The sequence below is a fragment of the Procambarus clarkii genome, chromosome 6, assembly GCF_040958095.1.
Source record: "Procambarus clarkii isolate CNS0578487 chromosome 6, FALCON_Pclarkii_2.0, whole genome shotgun sequence".
NCBI lineage: Eukaryota > Metazoa > Arthropoda > Malacostraca > Decapoda > Cambaridae > Procambarus > Procambarus clarkii.
Window position 1 is genome coordinate 8684170 of NC_091155.1, and position 14120 is coordinate 8698289.

Sequence of the window (14120 nt, forward strand, 5' to 3'; positions counted from 1 at the left end):
CAATTCAACACGATGTGTAAAGTGACACTGACACCAGCTAAGTTGTTGTCTGCAAAGTTCTTCACACCTCACAGTGGCGACTTTCTTCTGGAGCTCTTGGTGGCGTCTACCCTGGTGGCTTGGGTAATGGCGTCTCTCTCGGAGCGCGTCACCTCGTGTACTCGTGTCTCCCCTGCCCCGCTCCGCGTCCCGCGTTTGATACACAAATTATTTACTACGAATATTATCATTTCTCGCAGTTGTGATTGAAATGCTCGGATAAGGACGGGTTTATTATTCAGAGAAGTTAAATATTATTATTTGCCCGTTTTACGATGGTAAACAAGCAATGGAGATGAATTAAAGTCTCTCCAGGGCATTCACGCGTGACGTTAAATTTATTACCAGATAACAGTTATAACTATAAACGCTCTATTTGGCATTAGTTGGGGATCAGTTTATCTGCAATTAATTATCACACAGAAAACCTTTGTTTTATAGAGAATCAAATTCAATTCTCAGACACACTGGATATAGTTGTGTTTATTATAATGGAATCTGACACAATACTGGCGTCTGGTGACGTAAGAATTCTAGCCTTATTGTACAGATGTAATTATTAGTACATGTGAACTCTACGTTTGGTTAATTTTAATCACTACAATGATTAGTAGATTTAGTAATAATTAATAATAATATAACAGTGTTGTATTTAGTGTTGGAAATTTCCAATAATATCCACTCAGCCTGGATAGCTCCCAGGAGCCTCCGGGACTCGCCCAGAAAATGGCGTTTCATTACATTCAACGCTGATATTTTTTAAGATTTTAGTTTTTTCTCCTTTGTTTATTGTCTGATTTTGTTGTAACCTTTACATCCTGGAGAGTGCATACCCTTCCCTAACTATGTGAAGATAGAATGAAATTGGTCAACAAATAAATCAGTCATAACTCTCAGAACTTAGGACTGAATTTTTTTGGCTGATTTTCCTCAGATTTCAAACTCTATTTTCTTTGTCTCTTTAGGTTTTTTGATGATAGGGACCAGATTAGGGCTTTTTTACTTATATCAAGTATACCCTAAATATATCCCCTAAATCATTAAAATGATTATAATTATCCCTATATATATATTTTTTGGGGGGTTGGGGGGATTTTTTCTTGACTGCATTTCAACACACATTGACCTACAACTTTCACATATTCAAGTACGAATGCCAAACAATGTTTATTAAAACATTCAAATAAATTAACGAATTAGAACTACCTTTATTCATTGTCGATAACTTTAACTTCAATTATCTCTGAAACTAGAGTTTCAACTAAAACTGAAACCTAGAGTGACTTCTAAAATTCCGGCTTTTGACCAATTCTCACCATTTTGACATACAGTATTGTGTGCTCAGCTGTCTGTTCTACAATCCCTTCAGAATGTATTTTTCATAAACCCTTATACGTTTGGATTTATAATTTTTTCGGTCTAATTTTGCAGCATATTTCAAATGCCATATTGACAATATTTTTTTACAGTAAACTATACTGAAAACATATATTCTAATTTGATGAAACTGAAGATCATGTGCTATTCTGAGAGAATAATAACACCAAATGAACAATTGGTGATAGATTATATTTTTTATTCTGATTTGAAAATCTAAAGTTTTCAATACTGTATTCAATTATAAAATTATTTATGATTCTCTTGTTTTTCAAACTACGTTGTGATCATTTAGACAAAATTGAAGCATTTGCCTGGTTGATTATACACAAAGTTTTAAAAACTTGAGTTATGTCAAATCGTATATGTATGTTTTGCACGGTTTCAGGGTTATAGAGAAGAAGGTAGTGATTAAATCTCTGGTGCACCCCCATTTGGATTACTGTATCCAAGCATGGAAACCTCATCTTCAGGAGGACATAAAGAACAATGGTGCCTCCCCCCCCCCAACCTCCACTCACCGAAAAAAAGGACTCACGGATATGTTAAAACACTAATCATTATATTGCTATGTTAAAATTTTACTTTCCATAATTAGTGAAATTAGGAGTTGTTATATAACCTATATCTACAGGTTTTTCTGGAGAAGGAGAAAAATCCGAATAGCCCAGGAGTGGTAACACACAGCAGTGGAAACCATGGCCAGGCTGTAGCATATGCTGCAAGTAAGTCTGCAAGTTTATGGCATTTCACTTTCATTATGCATCTAGCACTGAATAACCCAGCAATGGGCTACAGGCTTAAATTCTGTTTAATAATAACAATAGTTAACTTTATAGCATTATAGCTCACCATGGCAATTCATGGCCTTAATAAGCAAACCTATAGGAGCCGTAATGAGGTGTTCGAACCTATGCACTGGGTGTTCCCAGGCACACGCACTAGACAACTATGCTATGACATGGTATATGTCGTGGTATAATTGTCTAAGAGTGTGTGCCTGGGAACACACAGCACATAGGTTCGAATTCATGGCCTCTTTCCACTTTTCACCCATTTTTGTGTTATACACATTAACTGAATTAATTAATTTATGCTACATTGAGCATTGTTTTGTATTTTTGTTAAAATTTCAGGGCATTTAGTCTATATTAAATTCCACTTTCAGGTATTGCTGGCTTTTAATCGGGCTCATTTGTGTAATTAGGCATCTATATGGATTGCCATGTGAAAGTGCTTGTTTGTTGCCTACTTGATTTATTGTATCCACCTTGGGTTTTGCTTGAATAATATCCAGCTGTGAAGGTTATTGGTGGAGACTGATCCACTTTCAGTTTCATGTTGTAAACTTTTGGTTGTTTCCGAGGTGGAGTTCCTGGTATTTCATGACTAGTCTTATGCCTTCTTCCTTGTTAGGATGCAGGGCATTACTTTGTTCTCTTGGTTGGTACATATCTTAATACCAGCAGTAGGGTCTGTGGTTGGAGACATGCCCGTGGTGACCTATTTATTTTTCCTCATTCCTGCAGGGATCATGATAAGGCTTGAGCTTTTATAAATAATGGCTCTCTTGTACATCTGCCACCCTATTATGATATGTAGATTTGATCTGTTTGCCAAAAAAATATTTTGACAGTACAATACTGCCTCTTGCTTCTTATCCCAACCGTTCTTTTCCCTAATCGGACAATTTCTTGTTAGGCAAAAAGAGCTTTCACTGTTAATTATGCAAGATTTTCAATGTTTGGGTATCTACCCTTTTGACAATTTATCTGAGTGTGCTGGTTTTGAGGTAGCAGCCGAATAAAGTAAAGGGTTCAAAATATGAAAAGTAGCATTATTTTCCTTCCCATGCTTCTGGAGAGAATCCTGAGGGGAAAAATCATTCACTTTCTCACAGCAAACAATCTTGTAAAATCAATGCAATATAGGTTTGTTAACCCATGTTGCCACCCACTGCTTCTCTGTCCTGGCAGATGGGCATAGACATTGGTTCTCCCCTGGTGCCCTCTGATTCAGTTCCCAGGGCAGTGGGAGTTGGTTGCGGGCCCCCTTGGGCTCCTATGGGCTTTCGTTGGCTGTTGTGCCTTTCATGGTGGGCCTTTTGTTGCAGGAGGTAAGCTTTATCTATCCTCTCCCTGTATGTTCTGATTGTGTGTGACTCTCCCTTGGGTTCAGTCCTGTGGGCATTGGGTTGTTGAGGTTGGTGCCCCACAGGTGCTTACCTCTTGGGCCCCCCTTCATGATGCCTCATGTGGTGTTTGCTTCTGCCCATCTTGGAGTGTGGGGTTCATGCAGCTGGCCTTCTGTTCTTCTCTGTGATACTTATGGCATTTCGCCTTTGTGCTCGTCTGCATTTGGGTTCCTCTCATGCGTGCCTGGACCTCTCTGAGCTGCTTTCTGCAGCTCTTAGGTGGAGCTTGGCTTCCACCTTTACTGAATCCACTGCGTTTCATGCTATTTGTTCCCGTACTCTTGGTGGCAGTGGCCAATTCCTTGATGTCCTCTTTTGGGGTATCTGACTGGTTGGTCTTTTCTTTGGTTTGGCGTTGGCCCTGACTCTCCTGTCCACTTTTTTTCTAGCTCTTTCTGCCGTGTTGGGAGTTGATGTTCTTTTGTGTTGCTGCTTCTCCACACATTTGGGGTTTATGTCCCCCATGTCCTCATTCTCGTTTCGTGGCGATTGGTTTGGGCTGAGGCATTGCCTGTTGTGGGCCAAGGTAGGCTTTCTGGGGAGTCAGATGTCAGGTCTCCAGTGTTCCTGGCCTATTATCCATCTGGTTGGTTCTAGGCTCTCCCTCTTGTGTGGGCAGCTTCTTCCATTCATGCTAGCACGCACTTTTTCTCTCTTCCCACTTTCTGGGATTTTTGTATTCCCCTAGGTTCACTTTGTGGTTGGACACCCTTCCCCTCCCCTTCCCCCCTTGTTCGGAGGTGGCGGGGTGGGTTCCGAGTGGGCCTCCTCCTTTCGCCTGTTTCAGGTCACCTTGGCACAGGTTGCTCCAGTGTTGGCCGCTTCAACTTTGTCGTTTCAGTAGGGTTTCCCCACGTATTCCATGTTCTGTCCTGTGGTTTGTTGGTCTTTTGTCTTTCACCAGCCCATCCTCTTTAAGGTTTCCCAACGTCAAGAAAATGGTAAAATTAAAGTGTTCTCTCCTAATCTATCAGAGCATCCAAAACAGAAAATGGGACAGTACGTCACTTTCACGCACGGCTTCCATTTTCAAGCACAGTACGGCAATTTTTGGCCTCATGGTAATGCATACGAACGAAATGCTACGTTCTTTGTTAGAGGACAGGTTGCTTTCACTGCTGTCCTGGTTTTCTCTTGCCACTCTTCAGCTGCTGACTTAGTCTGCAGTTGGTCTTCTTCTTAGGGTCTCCTCCTGGCTGATTACCTCGACTTCTTGGATATATCTTGGCTCGTCCATGTTTTGGTTAGGGTTTAGCTCTTTTTGGAATGTATGGGGTGAGTCAACTTGACATCTGACTTGCCTCTGTGCAGTGCCTCAGTAAAAAAGTGCCTTTGAAGAAGTTTTTTCAGTTTGGCTCCTTGCATGTTCACACGCTTGCCTTGGGTCATTGTGGCTTGTTATCGTGTTTTGGCTTACCTTGACAGCTGGCTGGGGTGAGCTCCCAGCTGTCTCTGTGTCTGCTAGTCAAGATTCAAGGGGTCTTCCTGGGTTGCCAGGTTCTGTTTCCTGTTGGGCTGATGGTAGTCTCTGTTAATTCTGTCCCAGCTTCGGCCTTGCACCTGACTGCTGTTCCACAGTCTGTAGGTTTTGGATCAGCCCTAGGTGCCTCGGCAGTTGGCTGGGCAATTGTGCATGTGCCTGCGCTTTTAATTCTCAGTGGCCTTTGCCAGTGTGACGCTCATTTAGGGACAGGCTCTGTTGACCCTCACTGGCTGCTGTGACACTGGCTTCTTCTTTGGGCTTTTGCATTTCTTCCCAGGTGTTTTCCTTGGCTTTATGTAACATGAGTTTGCATTCATGTGGATTGTACTGTGTGTGTGGGGGGGGGGGGGCATGGCTCTGTGTTCTGGCTCCTTTGGGGTTCACTAGTGTTCCCTATTCCTCTGGGAAAAGGGGGTTTCATTGCTCTCTTTCATTGTTTAGTTCCTAGAGGCTGGGCACTGTGTCTGGGCCTCTGCTGGGCTCTTGGTGTTTAGCTGTCTGCTGGTGTTTCTGATGGGGTCTCTTGTCTTCGGGGTCAGATTTCCAATTTCTTTCCTATTCCCCAGGTTGCTCTTCTTGGCCTCACCCCTTTACTGTAGTTTCTGTCTTCCCCATATGCTCGGCTCCATTCCCCATTGCATTGTGAGGCTCTTCCCTGGAAACACAAACCGTAACTGTGTCTATTTTCCGCTTGTTACAACTTGTAATAAAGTTGTTACATCTTGGCTTAACGTGTTTATGACGTATTAGAACGTTGTTACAACTTGCTATATTGGTTGTTATAACTGGTTAGGTGGCGTTAAAACTTGTTCGAACGTTGTACCAACGTTGTAGTTTCGGTGTGTGTTTGGTGGGTTGCTGCATTTGCTTTTGGCTGGTTTCTTCAAGTGGCAGTACGTGGGCCTTGCCCCTCTCATCACCCCCTCCCCCCCCCGGCCAGCTTTGGCTCCTGTTCCTTGCATGGCTGGGGTCTGCTTCAGGAGCCTTCCCAGTGCCTTGGTGGCTGGCTCAGCTTGGTTTAGGTGCTTCTTAGTTCCGGCCAATTTCCACGGCTCCGCTTCTCAGTGGATCAGCCGGTGTTAGTCTTCGCTAGCCTGTCCTTCTCCTTTGCTATTCACATCTGGGATTTTGATGCATTCTTCTCGCCATTTTCCAGCGGGATGGTGGTTTCTCGGAAAGTGTTCTACCTGTGACTTTGTAGTAACAGTGAGAGATTTGTGGCTCTTGTTTTTGCCACTTTCTTTCTCTTCCTTGTGGTTCATTGGTGTTTGAGCATGGTGTACTCTCCTTTCTGTCTTGTCTGTTTTTGGTCAGTTTCTTCTGAATACTGTCCCCTCTTGTGTGGTATTGGCGGAGCCGCTGCGGCTTGCGTTTGGGGTTGATGCTGCTTTTGTTTCATTTTGCAGGCTGTTTTGTGTGCCCCAGGCCTGCTAGTACACCACCTAAGCCTGTTCCATTTCCTGGTCAGGTTCTTTCTTTTTCTTCTGCTTAGTTTCCAGTGTCCCCTTTGGTCCAGAGTTTTGTTCCTTAGACCCTCTTGGGTATCTTGTATGTTCATGTTGGCTCCTCTTCTAGCAGAGTCCAAGTCAGTTGGCTTCTGAAGGGGTCCCCTGGTTGGCTTGGCCAGAGGTACGTTATGTGTTATCTTTGGTGGCACTTTGTGCTGCAACCTTTGTATCTCTCATTCTGCCTCGGTAACTCCTTGTGGGTTGTCTGCTGTGTCATTGTCTCACCAGTCTGCAGTCTTCTTTGAACCCTTTCTAGCCATTTGGTTCTTTGCTGCTTCTCGGGTGGCTGTGCAACCATTTATGGAATAATTTTGGGCGCACGGGTGTTGGGGCTCACCCAGAGTTTTGGTGGCCTGGCCTGGCCTCGCCTCGCCTCTTGCTGTGCCCGGTCCACGGCGCCCTTGTGTGGCTTTCAGTTGTGTGTCTTACCGAGTCCATGAGGTCTTTCAATTTGCCTAGTTTGTGGCCTGTTCTCATGCCCATTCTTTTTGCAGTTGTGCTGCTCTTCGGCTGTTCTGGCATATGTGTGCTGGGCTGCTTTTGGAGGAGGGGAAGGGGGAGGGGGCTTTTGGGAATTGTCCTATTTCTGGTTGCTCGGTGTCTTCTCTTTGTGCTCAGTCGTTGATGACTTTATTTGGCTTTAGGGGTCGCTTTTTGTGGCAGCGTGTCTTGTTTTTGTCTTGTTTTCTGCGGAGCTTTCTCCTCCCTGGTTGTTGCACTGTTGTTCCTTCTTTCTGTGTAGATAGCTTCAGGGAGCCACAAGGGGCTCCAAAAAAATCAGCACGTGAATGTAATGAAATACTAACTTCTTGGTGAGCTCTGGTGGCTCCCTGAAACCCTGAAACTGAAAAAAACTGAAAAGGGAGCCGGTCGGCCAAGCGGACAGCACGCTGGACTTGTAATCCTGTGGTCCCGGGTTCGATCCCGGGCACCGGCGAGAAACAATGGGCAGAGTTTCTTTCACCCTATGCCCCTGTTACCTAGCAGTAAAATAGGTACCTGGGTGTTAGTCAGCTGTGACGGGCTGCTTCCTGAGGGTGGAGGCCTGGTCGAGGACCGGGCCGTGGGGACACTAAAGCCCCGAAATCATCTCAAGATAACCTCAAGATAACCTCCATCCCTCCCTCCAGGGAATCGGGTTGTTTCCATTTTTCATATAACTGAGGGGGAAGTTCTTTCAGTGGTTTGGAGGCTGTGGTGGCCTGTTTTGTTTATCTGACTTTCTGGGTGCCTTCCCCAGTGGGTGGCAGACATGAATCATTTCATATAAATTTTTATCATACGTGCTGCTGCTCCCTGCACCTTTCTAGAGGGGGTCAGGTTATAGCTCAGGGTTCATGGTAGGCCTAAAAGCTCCATGACTGATGGCACCTTGTAGTTTGGCACTATATCAGCTTAGTAGCTTCTGGGAGCTAGCGGGGCTCACCCAGAAATTGGCATTTCATTACATGCAACACTGGGTTTTTTTCTATGATCAGGGAATGCATTTTAATAATACAGTATCAAAAAGGAAAAATATTTTCATTTATTTTTCCCCGCACATTATAAGATTGTTAGGGATTTTTTTTAGTTTTTTTTTATTTATTTTTTTTTATTATTTTCTACCACAGACGTGGCCACACATTTACAATGTTAACCAGCATATATACATTTTCTTCTGTCCTCCATGGACAGGGTTAGAGATGTGTTAAACATATAGTTCAAGGGTTGTTAGGGAATAATAGGTATGCAGACCAAACCACACACCAGAAGATAGAGGCGACAACGTTTTGGTCCATCCTGGACCATTATCACAATCGACTTAATAATGGTCCAGGACAGACTGAAACACCATCGTCTCTTCATATTTTGGTGTGCGGTTTGGTCATCATATCTTCAGTTATTGTGACTCATCGTCTGTAAATAGGCATGCAGCGCAAGGGTTAACATGCATGAGAGGAACCACACACACAACAGGGTTATATTTATCACAAATCCAATAATATTTACACTGAGCTAAACACCTCACAACAGTGAGATTGATGCTCCACTGTGCAGTCTAGAACACACCACCACCTTCGAATAGAAGCAGCTCTTCTTTGAGTGGCAAGAAGCGGAGAGTAGAGAAATGTTGCACAAAAGCGTGGAAAAGCTACTTATTCTACATACACTAATATAAACATTCTCCCCATTCATAAAGGGTCATTGAAATAATAAAACTGAAACAAACTTACAAAATACTAAAACATTGAAATTAATCAAAATATAAACTAGACATTGCAACTGTTTTGTGATTGTAATAAGTATTGATCACTATATGTACTGTACAGTATCTTTGAAAGCGTCGGAATTACTTTTACTGAAAAAGTGGCTTCCCACATGCTCAGTGCATATTTTTTCACAGAATGCGCTGGTCTTGCTTGCAGTGTGGTTGTTCCCAGAGGGACTCCTAAAGTGAAGTGTGATGCTATCAAAGAATATGGTGCTGAACTTGTCTATTGTGAGGCTACACCAGCATCAAGGTTAGGCACTTAAAAGTTTATGTTTTTATGTATTCAGTGCGACATTAGTTATCTGGACCATTTGGCATTTCCAGATGTCCGGATATCTGAAAATAAGATAATTGAATTCACACACTAATTTTCACCACCCTCTGTAGGTGAATTTCACTGATCTCAATTTGAATTTAAACCTCTCATATGATGGATCTACCTAGAAAACGTATCTGTAATGAAATTTTGCCTCGTGTGGCAAAGGGTAGTACAGTTGGGTTTGTTCTTGATGCACAATTAAAAATTCCGGGTAGGAAATCCGAAATATTTTTTCTCCTATGCAAAATCAAGATCAAAAACCACATCTAGTATCAGTCACCTGCAAAAGGGAGATGGAACTTTCACTGATGACAACAAAGAAATGAGCGAGTTACTGAAGAAGCCGAACGACTCTGTTTTCAGCGACCCACTAAACGCACTAAAGATTTATAACCCAAATGAATTTTTCACAGATACGATAACAGCATCAAATCATATATCAGACGTCACCCTATCCCCCACTGGATTTTGAAGAAGCCATAAACACTTCTTCTTGGAACTCCATATTCATCAAGAACTGTAAAAAACTACTATCGCAGGGCCTTCACATTCTTTGGACACAAAGCCTAGATACTGGCATTATCCTTGACATACTAAAAACAGCAGAGATAGCACCACTCCATAAAGGAGGAAATAAAGCAGAGGCAAAAAATTACAGACCGATAGCACTAACATCGCACATCATAAAAATCTTTGAAAGTGCTAAGAAGTAAGATCACAAAATACATAGAATCACAGCATCTCAATAATCCCAGACAACATAGCTTCAGAACAGGATGCTCTTACCTGTTACAGTTGCTGGACTATTATGACATGGCATTAGATGCCATGGAAAACAAACAAAATGCTGATGTAATTTACACAGATTTTGCAAAGCCTTTGACAAATGTGACCATGGTGTTATTGCACATAAAATACGTTCAGAAGGAATTACCGAAAAAATAGGTAGATGTATCTACAATTTACTGACTAAAAGAACCCATTGTGTAATAGTCAACAAAATAAAATCCGGTCCATCAACCGGGAAGAGCTCAGTCCCACAGGGTATTGTGCTTGCTCCAGTACTTTTTCTCATCCTCATATCAGACATAGATAAGGACACAATCTATAGCACTGTATCATCCTTTGCAGATGACACTAGGATTTTCATGAGAGTAGGCAACATAGAGGACACGGCAAACCTCCAATCATATGTAAATCGGGTCTTTCTATGGGCTACAGAAAATGATATGGTGTTTAACAAAGATAAGTTCCAGCTCATGCGCTATGGAAAAAATGAAAGTATAAAAATGGAAACCACGTAAAAAACTCAGTCAAATCATAACATAGAACGAAAAGGCAACGTAAAGGATTTGGGTGTACTCATGTCGGAAGACCTTACCCTTAAAGAACATAATAAAGTAGCTGTCACAACTGCAAGAAAAATGACAGGTTGGATAACAAGAACCTTTCATACTAGAGATGCTATACCGATGATGATATTTTTCAAAATGCTAGTGCTCTCTAGAGTGGAATACTGCTGCACAATGACAGCCCTTTTCAAAGCAGGAGAAATTGCTGACCTGGAGAGCGTGCAGAGATCCTTTACTGCTAGAATCCATTCAGTAAAACATTTAAACTGCTGGGACCGACTAAAGAGCCTAAATCTGTATTCCCTTCATTGCAGGCGGGAGAGATGCATAATAATTTACATGTGGAAAATAGTAGCGGGGCTGGTCCTAAACCTGCACACAGAAATAACATCACATGTTCCTGAAAATAGTATACACCAATGTAGATGGAGTGAGATCGAAGATACTGGAGTTAAGTGATATAATACAGCTGCAGACACCAGACATTGTTGCACTCACGGAGACAAAACTTGAAGATGTTATTTTAAATGAGGTCATATTCCCAAGAGGCTACTCAGTTTGGAGACGGGACAGAAAAATTAGGAAAAGCGGTGGCGTTGCTATGCTGGTGAAAGAACACCTAAAGGTGAACGAAATAATGATTGCCAATCCACGAGAAGTTGACGTAATAGCACTAGAAATCTGCAATGAGGATGATAAACTAATGATCATAAATGCATACAGTCCACCGCTAAGCAGCACATGGACAAAGGAGGAGCTAGATAGTAAACGAGAGGGTCTTATAACAATAATGAGAGATTATAGCAAGAGCTGATAAAGATAGATCAAGACTGTTGATAGTCGGCAACTTGAACTTGAAATCCATAGACTGGGAAGCATATGAAGCTAGAACAGAAGATTTTTGGACCTGTAGATTTGTAGACCTCATCCTGGAAACATTCTTGTATCAACATGTTAAACAAGCTACGAGGATGAGGGAAGGGGATGTTCCCTTCATGCTAGATTTGATATTTACCAGGAAGGAGGAAAAGATATTTGACATTCAGTACCTTCCTCCTTTGAGTAAAAGTGACCATGTCTTTTTGGGATGCAATGAAGTATGCAATGCATTATAATCTGGAAGAAAATAAGGAAGTTGAAGCAGTTGAAAAACCTGACTTCAGGAGAGGACATTATGGCGACCTTAGAATTTTTTTTAGTGAATATAATTGGACAGACTTGTTGCTAGGCAAGGAGGTAAATGAGATGTATTTCAAGTTTTGTGAAATATATGATAAAGGCACAAAAAAATTTATACCAAAGCAGAAATGCAGAACTTGGAAACAGGATTGGTTCAACAGAAATTGCGAGAGGGCCAGAAACCAAAAGACACAAAAATGGAATTAATATAGAAAGAGGCCAAACCCCCAAAGATACCAGCGATACAAAGATGCGAGATACAACTAGACAGCAGTGAGGAGAGAGGCAGAAAGAAATTTTGAAAAAGGGATTGCAGACAAATGTAAAATAGAATCAGGTCTATTGTATAAATTCATAAACAACAAATTGCAGGTAAAGGATAATATTCGGAGGTTGAAAATGTGAAATAGATTCACGGAAAATGAAAAGGAAATGTGTGAAACATTAAACGAAAAGTTCCGAAGTATGTTTGTACAAAATTAAATCTTCAGGGAACCAGACACAATAAGAATTCCAGAGAACAACATAGAGCACATAGAGGTGTCTAGAGATGAAGTGGAAAAAATGCTCAAGGAGCTAAGAACAAAGCAGTTGGTCCAGATGGAGTTTCACCATGGGTTCTGAGAGAATGTGCACCTGAGCTCAGCATTCCACTTCAACTGATTTTTCAGGCATCCCTGTGTACAGGAGTTGGAGCTGATGTGTGGAAAAAGGCTAACATAGTTCCAATCTACAAAAGTGGCAGCAGGGAAGACCCCTCAATTATAGACCTGTATCATTGACAAGTGTAATAGTCTAAATATTGGAAAAAATAATTAAAACTAAATGGGTAGAATACCTGGAGAAAAATGATATAATATCAGACAGACGGTATTGATCTTAATACTGCCTACTCATCACACGGCACTGGCAGAGCCTCTTCAGCTTGTGTTCAGGGAGGATGAATCTTTGGTCCCGTTCTGTAAGCTTTCTCATGCTTTGTTTCACCTCTAGCCTGCTCATGCGCCGCCTGAGCCATCCTGGTCCTTGGACAGGGTGCTCTCCTGTCTCTCTCTCCCATGGTTCATGGTGGCCCGTTCAGTTCAAGATTGTTTCTCCAGTGCTCTTTTTTTTCTGTTGGCATTGGCTTCTGGTGGTCGGGGTGGGGGAGCTTCATGCTCTCCAACGACGCACGGAGCTTCTGCTCTTTAACCCTTAAATGGCGCCTGGCTATTTAGCATGTCACCCACAGGCGCATACCAAAAAAAAAAAAAAAAAAAAAAAATATTCTTCTAAGCCTGTTAATTTGTGTTCACTGATCATGGGAAAATAATAAAAAATTCGTAAGTGGCATATATTGCCCGCTATAGGGTGGGGAAGTCTGGCAAAAAACAGGCGCTGACTCAGCGTGCGTCCCAGGCGGTCTGTTGCTCGCCAGCTGTCAGGCCGGAGTTGCCACAAAGAGATAATTACCTAATTATTTCAATGTCTCTGATTGATTTTTCGTAGTTTTTTTGCTGTAATATTATTCAATAGTGTGTAATGTGATATATTTATATAATAAAATGAGTGAATCATCGCTGTACTCAAAAATATGGTGTGCATATTGTTGATTCAGTTATGTTCATCAAACAGTGAACATATACTTTGTCGGTTATTACACTATATACACAGGTTATATATGAGTACTGCATGTTTTGTTCACCATAACGAACCACTAAGTTGCTATTATGAGTCAAAAAGTAACGAGGCGTGACCACCACACACCAGCCAGCCACTCGCTGCCACTCGCTCCCTCAACACCTCACTCCCCCACATTCTCCTCCCACCATACTGTTTTTGCTTTTATTCACTATATACAGACGTTATATACAAGTATCTACATTCATGTTCACCATAACGAACCACTAAGTTGGCATGCAGAGTGGCAGTGGCAGTCCGCCACTGGCTGCTACTTCCTCTATTTCATTGGCATTTTGTTTTGTCTTCCATGGCATCTAAGGCCACATCAGAGTGGTCTAGCAATTGAGAGAAGCAGGAGCACCAAATCCTGAACCTATGTTGCCCAGGGTTATGTAGACACTGATTCCATGCATTTTGTGATATTACTTCTTAGCATTCTAAAAGATTTTTGATGTGCGACAATAGAGCTATTGGCCTATAATGTTTTGCATCAGCTTTACTACCTCCTTCCTCAAGTGAAACAATCTTTCCTGTTGTAAATGTGTCAGGGATAACACCAGTATCTAGGCTTTGTTTCCAAAAGATGTTCAGGGCCTGTGATAGTGGTGTTTTTGCAATTCTTGATGAATATAGAATTCCAGGAGTCTAGGCCTGGTGCAGAGTGCATGGGCATGCTGTCTATAGCTACTTCAAAGTCCAGTGGGCTTAGGATAACATCTGATATATGGCTCGATGGAGGTGTCGCATTCATAAAAA

The 14120-nt window shown here is 42.1% G+C and overlaps 1 protein-coding gene across 2 annotated transcripts in view; it reads left to right on the forward strand.

Annotated features, from left to right (window-relative positions):
- LOC123753491 (serine racemase) overlaps positions 1-14120 on the forward strand; it is an 86825-nt gene that overhangs the window by 13146 nt on the left and 59559 nt on the right. For both annotated transcript variants that reach the window (XM_045735477.2, XM_045735476.2), the window contains exons 2-3: positions 2051-2141; positions 8985-9102. In XM_045735477.2, coding sequence (XP_045591433.1) covers positions 2051-2141; positions 8985-9102 — 209 coding nt within the window. The remainder of the gene's footprint in view (positions 1-2050; positions 2142-8984; positions 9103-14120) is intronic.